The 12,268-nt window shown below is 36.8% G+C and overlaps 2 protein-coding genes across 2 annotated transcripts; both read left to right on the top strand.

The window, feature by feature from the left end:
- The first annotated feature begins 295 nt into the window (after positions 1-295).
- Positions 296-2,679, top strand: fosab (v-fos FBJ murine osteosarcoma viral oncogene homolog Ab). Its single transcript, XM_079639243.1, has 4 exons — positions 296-655; positions 1,040-1,243; positions 1,356-1,463; positions 1,561-2,679. Exons 1-4 carry the CDS (start codon positions 311-313, stop codon positions 2,188-2,190), a joined length of 1,287 nt encoding a protein of 428 aa, XP_079495369.1. The 5' UTR covers positions 296-310; the 3' UTR covers positions 2,191-2,679.
- A 4,357-nt stretch (positions 2,680-7,036) lies between these two features.
- On the top strand, positions 7,037-11,144 carry tmed10 (transmembrane p24 trafficking protein 10). The gene is made up of 5 exons (XM_079639775.1): positions 7,037-7,400; positions 8,037-8,157; positions 8,373-8,446; positions 9,025-9,151; positions 9,910-11,144. Exons 1-5 carry the CDS (start codon positions 7,215-7,217, stop codon positions 10,029-10,031), a joined length of 630 nt encoding a protein of 209 aa, XP_079495901.1. The 5' UTR covers positions 7,037-7,214; the 3' UTR covers positions 10,032-11,144.
- Positions 11,145-12,268: the final 1,124 nt, after the last annotated feature.

Here is a 12,268-nt window from a genome sequence, read left to right on the forward strand (position 1 = left end):
GTATAATTCAAAATGGTTGTACACTAAAAAAAGTTAATCATTTGTTTGTAAAACAATGAAGTGTTCTCGAAGTATCTTTACATAATGCTGTAGCTACACTGCACAGAGTGTTTCCCATCAGCGGTCCGCCTCTTCAGGATGTTTTCCATATAAGGTAAATGACGTCGTGGGATACCCTGCTATGGAACGTCACGGATTCCACTCCGTTTTCACTCAGAATGTTCATCTACGAACGTTTTTGCAAACATTTGGTTCTGTATTAAGCTTATATGTGTTTATTAATTACGTATCGATCATGTAATCGCGTAAAATGCTTTCCCGGAGACGTGTTTTTCTAACGGTTCCTATGCAACCGCTGGGACTGGAAGCCCGACGCCACGCCCTCTCTGACGTCAGCCACAGCCGTCCATATAAACCCCGCAGAGCTGAAGAGAGGCAGTCAAACTTTGGATACCGAGAGCAGACCAACAGGGAACTAACAAACCGAGGCTTTTTAAACCGGTCTAATTTACTGGATATATTCGCGCTGGATAGTTCTTGCTTCTCGACTTTTGACAGGATGATGTTTACCAGCCTTAACGCTGACTGCGACGCGTCTTCCCGGTGCAGCACGGCGTCGCCGAGCGGCGAGAGCGTCGCTTATTACCAGACTCAGGTATATATTTGACAGTTATCATGATTGAATTCACTAATGTAGAATTATTCAGTCTTAAATTATGATTTATTTGTTGTTTTATGTATTGCAAGTGTTTAAATTATATTATAGCCCTAGTCTAAGCAATACAAATACAAGGCTACACTAAAAAAATGCTGGGTTGTTTCAACGGTCAAGTAACGTTATGGACAAACCCAACCGTTGGGTTAAAAAATGTAATTTAAACCAACAGTTGGGTTTGTCGATATTTGACAGTTGATGCAACCCAGCCTTTTTTTTATAGTTTAATAAATATAAACTAAATAAATGAGTTGGGTAATACATATTAAATCAATCATATATAATATTTGCCATATATTAAATTATTTCTTATTTACATTTTAGGATTTCACAGACCTGAGTGTCTCAAGTGCCTCTTTCGTGCCAACTGTCACTGCAATCTCTTCTTGCCCGGACCTGCAGTGGATGGTTCAGCCCATGATTTCATCCGTGGCGCCCTCCAACGGCGGAGCACGACCTTACAACCTGAACCCTTACCCCAAAATGAGGGTCACTGGAACAAAGTCCAACAAGAGAGCCCGAGAACAGGTAAATAATGGACTGACTTTGTTTTTAGGGATTGATCAGCCAGTGCATCATACATTTGTGAATAAATACGCAGAGTTCAGAAACTAAAATATCCATGTTATTGGTTCCACAGCTTTCTCCAGAGGAGGAGGATAAGAAAAGAGTCCGCCGGGAACGAAACAAGATGGCTGCTGCGAAATGCCGCAACCGCAGACGAGAGCTCACTGACACATTGCAATCTGTAAGTATTTCGCAGATCTTTCTGTAAACCGTGCATCATGTACGCAACGCATTAAATGTCTAAGTGTCTGACGGGTATTTCATTTTGTCTGTAACAGGAAACTGACGTACTTGAGGATGAGAAATCTGTTCTTCAAAACGACATCGCCAACCTGCTCAAAGAAAAGGAGAGGTTGGAGTTCATCCTCGCTGCACACAAACCGATCTGCAAGATCCCCGGAGACACGGACATCAGCTTCCCGGAGCCGTCCGTCTCACCCATCGCCTCCCATTCAGTCCCCGAGATCCACAGCGTCACTACCTCCGTAGTTTCCACCGCAAGCGCACCGGTCACAACCTCTTCCAGCAGCTCGCTGTTTTCCAGCACCGACAGCTTCAGCTCCACGGTGAGGATCTCAGACCTGGAGCCCACCTTAGAAGAGTCCCTGGAGCTCCTGGCCAAAGTTGAGCTGGAAACGGCTCGCTCGGTCCCAGACGGGGACATGTCTAGCTCCATGTACACTCAAGACTGGGAGCCGCTCTACACGTCCGCTAACAGCGACCTGGAGCCCCTTTGCACACCCGTCGTCACCTGTACTCCGGCCTGCACCACCTACACGTCTTCCTTTATGTTCACCTACCCAGAAAACGACATCTTCCCCAGCTGTGGGCCGGTGCACCGGAGGGGCAGCAGCAGCAACGACCAGTCCTGCAACTCCTTAAACTCCCCGACCCTCCTCACTCTCTGAGAACTCACTATAAACACGTAGAATTTATATTTCTGTCACACAACTTGATATAAAAAGACATTGCAGGGCTATGGAACTGACTCGATCAAGCAATCACGATTGCTTCCTATATTTATCTGAACCATATATGCCTGCCAAATGTAGCAAAATAAGCATGGATCAACTCAAATTTTTTTTTGCATTAATGATCTGGTTATTGTTAATATAGTTTATTTGAGTTTACTGGTGCTAGATTTCAATTGTTGTATTAGTGTGTTCTGAGCAATAGAGAACTAATATGTTTTGACTTTACGGTTGATTTCTGAATGTGTGAATTTATTTACTCAAATGTGTGCTGCCTAACCATTGCATTAAATGGTCTAACGTCCAAGTATGAAGTTTTCTGTGAAAACGTAGTCTCTTTAATTTATGGGATTTTTATTTTTGTACTGAAATGTGAACTTGCGAATTGTTTGCAAAACAATAAATATTAAATGTATACAAAATGGATATGCTTGTGTGAATGTGAGATGCTTTTAATCGCAGACAAGATTTATTGACTAAATGTTTCAACTGCACCACGGTTTGTGAGTCATTTTATATATTTAGTTTTAAAGAAATTAGTGCTTTTATCGAGCAAGGATTGATGAAAAGTTAAGTCATTTATTAACGGTTTTCAAAATTCACCTTTGCATCACATTATTAAATTACATTTAAATAGAAAACAGTTATTTTAACATTTCACAATATTTTACTTTAATTTATTTTTAAGCAAATAAATGCAGCCTTGGTGAGCATTGAGACTTCTTTCAAAAACATTTTAAAAAATGTTCCTGACCCCAAACTTTTGAACCGTGGTGTATATCTATCAGACAATCTTTTCATCGTCGATACTTTGTTCTAATATTGAGTTACACCCTTCAAACCACACCTTAATGGTGAATAGACATCAAGATAATTTCCTATTAATGTTTAACTGCTTTTTGTGTTTGCTCTGGTTCAGACGCAAGTAGTGCTGATAAACATCAAATCTATTTATATGAATACATCCTAAATGCGTCAAGATTCATTGAAACCCATAACCACCAGAGCACATTACGATTAGTTTGCATTATTTTATCTACTAGCCCAAAGTAATTGCAGCGGATATGATGATGTTCATGTGCGTAAGAGACTGTGATGCAATCACGCCATTATGCAGAGGTCACTTCCTTCCCATTTCACACTTATCGGTTGCACACTTCACAATATGTGACCGTGACCTCAAGAACATGAGGATCTTCTTCCTTATCTATGAGCTGTATGCTTTTTATGCTGACTTATCTCATCATCTCATTTTGTATATGTACATTTCTGAAATACATAAATCTGATAACAATCACTCTAAATTGTAATGTGGAGTCGTGCATTTTCTGTAAAGCTGCTTTGAAACGATGTGTATTGTGAAAAGCGCTATACAAATAAATGTGAATAGAATTGAAAATTTGTAAAAAAGAGAAAAAAAACAAAAAAAGAAAAAAAAAACATTGAAAAATAAAAATAAAAATCACCTTTAAAGTTGTCCATTTATGTTCGCGATTGTGCTGCATTCACTCACAAAAATAAATGTTTTATATATTTACGGTAGGAAATTTACAAAATATCTTCATGGAACATGATCTTTACTTAATATCCTAATGATTTTTGGCATAAAAGAAAAGTCGATAATTTTGACACATACAATGTAGTGTTGGCTATTGCCACAAATATACCCGTGCAACTCGTGACTGGTTTTGAAAGCATTTTTTAATAGCTACATTTTTCTAAATGTCATAATCATTTGTTAACAAACAAGTATTCATTACTTCAGTGAACTCATCGTTTCTGCCTGAAATTATTACATTGTTTAAATTCATACATTTTTAGCTATCTGCCATTTTGTATATGTGCATTTCTGAAATACATAAATCTGATAACAATCACTCTAAATTGTAATGTGGACTCGTGCATTTTATGTAAAGCTGCTTTGAAACGTTGTGTACTGTGAAAAGCGCTATACAAATAAATGTGAATTGAATTGAATATTTAAATAAAAAGAGGGACAGAGAGATACTGACAGAACAAAAAAGGCAATTGCAAAAGACAAAATGAATGTAAAACATTAGTAAAGCTCAAAACTACAGCGTTGTATCTCCAGCAGCAGACACAGCCAGTCAGTGAGATTGTGGCCCTGACGTGAAATCACGTAGCATGTAATAATTCCCTGTCTATTAATACAATTGGCAGACCCCAGAGAGAGGCAGAGCCAGAAATAGCAGGTGCGCTGCTTCACCATCAGCATCAACAGCAGTAAAATTAGACCACGGTGACGCCGACCTGCGTCGATGCTGCAGCCCAGGGGAGGAAACAGACAGGCAACGTATGCCGGAGAAAAAAAGAGGAGAACAGGGAAAAAAAGCAGAGAGAATCCAGGCTAAAGATAGACCATAATGCACTGCTCCCTCACTGATGAAGACACACAGTTGGATCGCCGCCATTTTCTACATCATCTGGTGGATAATCACCAAACGACGGCACAAGGAGATCGGCTGTTTGTTTAGATATAGACACATTTATAAATGTATACAAGTTCTCCTCTACTATGTATTGATTGATAGTAAGAAGATGTCACACTGATTTTTACAGTAGACAACCCTTCACCCAGAGATCATATACAGTAATAAATATGAGCAGCTGTCTGTATATTGCATGACATCACGCTTGTGAATGAACTAATGTCCACAAAGGCTTGGCTTTAAAGCAAGGACATATTTCGCTTATGTAACTTTCAGTGTGAAAGTAATTCTTCAGATGAATGACGGATGTTCACATCTTCAAATCTCTATGAAGTTACCCTGAGCTGGTCACCAATGTTGCGTCAATGGCAAAACCAAAAATGAAGTGAAGCAAAACACGAAAAATTAAATATTGCAAATTTCAAGGGTAATTTCAGATTCAACTGAATGACTTTATCATAAACTGGTTTTCATATGAGGGAATTTTTCTAGACAGTGTGATGTCAATGTATTCATATACATCAATTAAATTCATTAATGGAAAAAAAAAATCTAAACGATTATGGATTTTACTTATTAAATCAACAAATAAAAAAGTAGCTGTTAATAATGTACAGGGTTCAAGATACCATAAGCAGTGCTAGTAACTAATTAGATGTTATCTGGAAATACTTGTAATTAGATTATATTATGGTACTTTTTTATTGATTTCATGTTATTCTCACAATAATAATAACAACAATAAATAAAATTATAGGTTCATGGTTCTCTGATGTCGGTTAATGGTCACTGACATGATGCAGGTAAACAAATATATATATATATATATATATATATATATATATATATATATATATATATATATATATATATATATACACACATTATTTTTTAATTATTTAATTACTTATTAACTTTTCATTGAACTCAAGAAACCCCTGCAGTTCCATCATGAACCCCAGTCTGGGAAACCATGTAATATTCAATGCACTTAATTTTGTTGATAACAAAGAAAGGCAAACATTTTCTTTCTTTTTGTATTTTCATATCAATATGTTAAGATGATCCAATTCAAATCAATGTGATGAACAAGTTAGGTAAAACGTAATCTAAAAGCAATCAAAAAGTATGTGTAAGTGTAATGTAACGGAATACGTTACTAACTACAATTTTTGTCATGTAATTTGGAATCAGTAACCGACTACAATTTGTATTCATAACTAATCATAACTTAGATTAAAATAATATATTTTAAAATAAAATCTTCAATCACAGTACACAATAACAAGTTGTTGGAAGCTCAGTGCATGTTTACACCGTTTATTTTAGTTTGTTTTACACTAAATATGAGCAACAACTACACTCACCCCAGAAACAGTGAATCCAGCTACAGTCTCTGCTGAGGCACTAAACACATTAGACCTGGAATAGAATAAATCAAGTGTTAAAGACCCACTGCAGTGCCTCAAAACACAGCATCAATGTTGACATAATTTCCACTGAAACAGGAAGACAAGGCGGGACATATCGATCAGCTCCTCCCCCTTTTTAAAATAGCCAATAGCGTTTAGTTTATATCACAGCTTGGCCAGAGCCGTTGAGCTCGGTAAAGCCGCAGTTTCCTCCTAATCTCTTACCGTATCTCCTCCTAATCTCCTCCATATCGCTTTAAAAAAAGAGTATATGTGCCATTCACCACGTAGAAAACAGTAAACAAATTACCATAACAATTATTATTATTGTGAACAAATTACCAATTTCGGCTGCAGCTTCAGCATATTTATTATGTAGGGGGCGGAGCTTCAGATTCTAGAGAGCATTTGATTGGACAGAACATCTAATGTAAAAGCTGAAGTAGAGAGATGTTATCATTGATATTGGAGTCTAACTGTTTTTTGTTTTGTGCTATGATGTTGTCGAAGTGTTTCACTATTTTTTATATTTTTTATAATTATTGTTGTGTTCTAATTTTGTTGTTTCACATTGTAAACTGAATGTTAAAATAAAGCATTTAAATAAATAAAAACTTTGATTTTTGATTGAGAGACTGTAAGTTTTGAATGCTTATATATCTTCTAAATGCGAATTTTGTCATTGTTTTGGATCACACTAGCTTATAGACAACACAACAGTAAGGCTAACATATTCATACATTTTATATGGAAAATATAAATAAAAGGACTTCACATGAGCATTATTTTGTCCCCCAAAATTTTATTTAGTCACATACGAAGACGGGTATTTTTCCCTGAGTCCGTGAAAATGTCAGACTATGCGTCAGAATGCATCGGCTATCATCATATTATCTCAAAGTAAAAGAACAAACATTTTGTGTACAGGATATGTGCAACGTGTTCTAGCGACGTCTGCGCTTACTCCCTGCATCTCCACGAGGTGGCGCTCTCGATACACAGAGAATCGCAGAGGCAGTGCGCGTGCGCGGACTGAGGAGTGCGCAGGCGCAGTGCGCAGCTCGACCCGGGCCTGCAGTAGTGGAGCGATCAGCTCGTCATGGCGCGGTTCCGTGTGCTTTCGCTCTCTATCTCGCTGTTGTTTGTGGTTCAGTCCGTCGTGTCGATCTCATTTTACCTGCCGGTGCGCAGCAGAAAGTGTTTGCGGGAGGAGATCCACAAAGACGTGCTCGTTACCGGAGAATACGAGATCAGCGAGCAGCCGAACACGAAAACCAACCTGAAGGTGACGTCACTCGACACATCTACAGGATTAACGATGTTAAAATATTCACACAAACAATCGTTACACTTATAATCACCTGTTACATTACGTTTGACTGGAGTTTTTAGTTAATTTGTGATGACTGTAACGGTTCTGTGAGTTTAAATTCAAGGCCTTATGTTAGTGCTACATGGCGCTTCCTGGTTGGACGGTGATTTAATGATTTAATTAACTTCGTTTTTAAGCTGGTTAAAGAAATCAAAACACTTGTGTAAATGGTAGTTTGCGTTAATTTAGCAATATAAAGTGGGTAAAGAATAAATGCGGATGTAGTTTGTGTGTTTTCCCTCGGATCTCATTCACTCTAGTTATAACACGTCAGTCTTACTTTCATACTCGCATGGACAGAACAAGCATTAAAGCTTATAATAGACATATATCAGTGTAAAAATATTCAACTAAACATTATTGACCGGTGCTGCATTCATTAATCATTTAATTATGGTATTGGTAATAACACATTGGTTTCCTTTCTGGCCTTTATAATGCCTTTTGATCTTACATATAGGCTAATATCTGAATAACATTAGATGTTTAATAATATATATTTGTCTGCTGTTTGATTTTACTGAATTTCAAATGTTGTAACCCTGTTAGATCACAGACTCCTCTGGACACATCCTCTATGTGAAAGAAGATTCAACCAAGGGCAAGTTTGCCTTCACCACAGAAGACTATGACATGTTTGAGGTGTGCTTCGAGAGCAAGTCACCTATGGGTGAGTGTTTCACACATCTCACACTTCTCCAACTGAGGCTTTTGATAAAACCATAGGTCCTTGGCTGACCTGAGGTCAGCTTAAAGTGATATTTACTGTTATTACGATGGTAAGTATATGTAACGGGGGCACTGTAATTTAAAGTGTTACCAAAATCTGATTCTGAATCGGCACTCATATGCTGTATGAATATAGAAATGATGTCTTTGTTTTAGGAACTGGAAGAGTTCCTGACCAACAGATCAACTTGGACATGAAGCATGGTGTTGAGGCCAAAAATTATGAAGAGGTTTGTTTGCTTTGTTTTTTTGTTTGCTATTTTATATCATTTGTCGTTTTCAAAATTATAGATTACACTGCCATTCAAAAGTTTAAGGGTCAGTAAGATTTTTGGATGAAGTCTCTTATGCTCACCAAAGCTGCATTTATTTATTTGATCAAAAATACAGTAAAACAGAGTAATATTGTGTAATATAACTACATATTAAAAGGGATGTTTTTACATTTTAGTAGTTTTTGAAATTTAATTAATTCTTGTGATCAAAGCTGAATTTTCAACATCATTACTCCAGTCTTCCGTGTCACATGATCCTTCTTTATCCTTTAAGCAAAATTGGAATAATGCATAAAACATTTGGGAATAAACTCTTGGTACATTTTTCAGTATAGAAAGTTCAAAAGAACAGTATTTATTTGAAATGGAAACATCCTTGCAGAATAAAGGAATTTATTTATTAAAAAAAACATACTGACCCCAAACTTTTGAACGGTGTTGTACATTGCATTAGGAGATCGTCTACACCTACTTTAACTGGCAGATTTGTAGCTGTGGTTTTGAAGTCATCCTGATTGTGCCACTTTGTTCAGATTGCCAAGGTAGAGAAACTGAAGCCCCTGGAGGTGGAGCTCCGTCGGCTGGAGGATCTTTCCGAGTCGATTGTCAATGACTTTGCCTACATGAAGAAGAGAGAGGAGGAGATGAGAGATACTAATGGTGAGAACTACCCTACTGAAGTTTCTTTCCAGCTCTTAAGCAAGATTGGATAAAAGGCCCTGTTCACTCCTAGTATTAAGATGCGTTTTGGTCGATCGGATCACAAGGGAGACATAAATCCGTTTACACCTGGTGTTTTAATCCGTCTCTGGTCCACTTTTAAACACTTCTGTCCTGATTTCTTCGAGAGGAGGGTCTATGGGCGGGTAAATTAACAGACTTTCCAGATCTTTCGATCTATTGGATGAAATAAGCTCATGCAATTTACACATGAATGCGAAAGGAAACGATGGAAAAACACACGGAGAGCATCAGCTTTCACACGAGTGTGTGTTAGAAATCAGGAATGGAGAGAGAACATTCGGTACGGTTTTTGTCTTCAAACCAAACTTGGGTCTCCATTGGACAAAGTTTAAATCCCGTCTGGCTAGAGCTCTTCTCATAATGTTTATACATTAGGTCAGTAGATGGACGTTTGTGGCTGTTCTAACACATTCGATCACATGAGCGTTTACACTACAAAAGCAAATCCGGTCGAATGTGTTTTCAACTACCCCTGGAAGTGGTCAAAAGTGGACGAGCTCAAAACCCTTTAAACCTCGTTTACTCCTGTATTTAGTGTCGTCCACTTGTGATCCGATCGACTAAAACACATCTTAATACCAGGTGTAAACGAGTGTCTTCTAAGTGAACCAATATAGATGTAAATGCAGTATTTTGTGTAAGAATGGTCTCTGATGTCCTGCTGTGTTTTGCAGAGTCCACCAACACACGTGTGCTGTACTTCAGCATCTTCTCGATGTGCTGTCTGATCGGTCTGGCCACGTGGCAGGTCTTCTACCTGCGCCGTTTCTTCAAGGCCAAGAAGCTCATTGAGTAAAATCTGCCTGTGCAATCAGGGACCCAGAACTACTTCCTGACATCAGAACCTCCGGCCCCTGACATTTGCTTTGCCTCGGCGATCTGTTCTGGTCGCCCCAGGCGACCTGAAGTTTATCGGGAGTGGACGTGCATCAGGGAATTCTCTGGGAAGCGATTGATGCTTGACGGCCAAATTGTCTTTCAGTGCGTGTACATTTTTGATACAAGCTTGCTCAGTATCATTTGGATAAAAAACACCCAGTCTTTCAAATTTTGTTCTGATTTTTTTGTTGTATTTATACTAAATGACAGCACAAGCCCCTATAACTGATAAAAGATGCGCTCCTGTGAGAGAAACTTTGTGGTCGGTCATTGAATGTGTGTGTTATTAATTATTATTTGGAAGGATAGAATGATTGTGTCAGCCTTTAGTCACAAAGTTCTCATCAACTAATGTGTTTAGCTGTCCTTCAAACACAAGTTGAAAGACTTGTTTGAAAATGCAAAGCCATTTTGTTGAAATGAAGTCCCACTCACTGCAAGTGAACCGAGCGAGCGCACATCAGAGCCTCAAGCTGACATATACCATTCTGACTTTGAGAAATGTACTAATTTTTTTTTAAAAAGCAGTTTTATTTTGGGGGCCAGAATCTAATTTTAGTTTGTTCATGGGAAAGCCTGAGTTCATCTGTAATTAAAGTCTTTATTTGTTGATTGTTAGTAGTTAGTTTCTCCACAGACTGAATAAATGTAGGATCCAGCAGGACTCCTGCAGTGGGCTTGAGGTTTACGGTGTGTGAATGACATCACTGCTGCCCCATCAATCCTGGTGTCTTTAATGGTTTGATTTGTTACAGGATTTACCCGTAATCGACAGATCAAACTAGACTTTTAGTTTTCGGATTTTCTCTTCTTTTCAATTGCTTTTATGGAATAGTGGTTACACGCGTCCTGGGTGGAAAGTTTGGATCAGATTTACTATAATTATTATTATTTGCTACCAGTGGATTAATTATTTGCTCCAGTGTTCAATCTTTTTCAGCAGCAATGTTTTTCTTCAGATTAATTTTGGTGAAAGTGGATTTCAGAAATATAATTGGCTTGTCATTCAATAAAAATTGTTAGAAAATTATTTTGAGTGTGTCTGTTACTATCAAATTAAATTGTGATGTAATCTCGGACATGACATTATCATTTGATAGAATCTGAACATCTTAAACTATAAATATAAAAATATTTGAAGTTTGTTAGACCGATTCATCTTATTATAACCAATATATTTACACATTCAATAAAAATTGTTAGAAAATTATTTTGAGTGTTTGTTACTATCGAATGAAATTGTGATGTAATCTCGGACATGACAGTCATCATCTGAGAGAATCTGAACAATAAATATAAAAATATTTGAAGTTTGTTAGACTGATTCATCTTATTATAACCAATATATTTACGCATTTTGAATAAAGATGGGAAAATAGAGGCAATAAAACAATTTAACTATTAAAAGCAAAGTTCAGCATATATAATTTAGCCACATAACTTAAAATGATGACATACAATGCCTTCTGCATAATATTCTGATAAGCTACTCGGTGGATACATTTTTGTGAAAAGATCATTATGAGATGATTAATATTAGGAGCAATAACATTGTACAAAACCTACTTAAATACGTTTTGTTTTAATTGATTGCTTTTGATTCCAGAATGTTAAATGTTCCTGTTTATTGAATGTCATTCGAATGGTTTCTAAAAGATAATGTTACACTGAAGAGTAATGATGCTGAAAATTCTGATTAAATCTTAAAATATATTTATTAAAAATGGTAAAATATTTCACAAAATTAGTTTTAAATGTCTTTTTGTGTATTTACGCTTATATTGTGAGGCTGAGCATGAGAGAAATCTTACCAAACCCAAACTTTTGAATCATAAAACGAACATGTTTTATATAGCCAACACTTTTAAATGGTAAATAAATAACATACAGTGTATTGTGCACAATATTATAATAGGCTACCGGCTTAATTTTACATGCAGAAAACGAATTCTATTCAATCCCATTATAAAAATACATGAAATCCTTTTATTTACAATTATTCTTGATTGTTTTTCATTTAAAGTGTTATTGTATATTAGCTAGGATTTCAATTGCTAGCATAATACAATTAAACAAACGTATATTTTTGAACGTAATAAGATTTAATATTAGGATTTTTTTTATTTTATTTAGCAAACAATGAGTTGCTGGATG

Source organism: Phoxinus phoxinus (genome assembly GCF_949152265.1).
Source record: "Phoxinus phoxinus genome assembly, chromosome: 16".
NCBI classification, from domain to species: Eukaryota; Metazoa; Chordata; class Actinopteri; order Cypriniformes; family Leuciscidae; genus Phoxinus; species Phoxinus phoxinus.

Coding starts and splice junctions, on each gene's coding strand:
- tmed10 (XM_079639775.1), top strand. CDS start 7,215: ATGGCGCGGTTCCGTGTGCTTTCGCTCTCTATCTCGCTGTTGTTTGTG. Junction 8,447..9,024: donor AGGCCAAAAATTATGAAGAG/GTTTGTTTGCTT, acceptor CACTTTGTTCAG/ATTGCCAAGGTAGAGAAACT. Junction 9,152..9,909: donor GGAGATGAGAGATACTAATG/GTGAGAACTACC, acceptor TGTGTTTTGCAG/AGTCCACCAACACACGTGTG.
- fosab (XM_079639243.1), top strand. CDS start 311: ATGCTTTCCCGGAGACGTGTTTTTCTAACGGTTCCTATGCAACCGCTG. Junction 656..1,039: donor TCGCTTATTACCAGACTCAG/GTATATATTTGA, acceptor TTTACATTTTAG/GATTTCACAGACCTGAGTGT. Junction 1,244..1,355: donor ACAAGAGAGCCCGAGAACAG/GTAAATAATGGA, acceptor TTGGTTCCACAG/CTTTCTCCAGAGGAGGAGGA.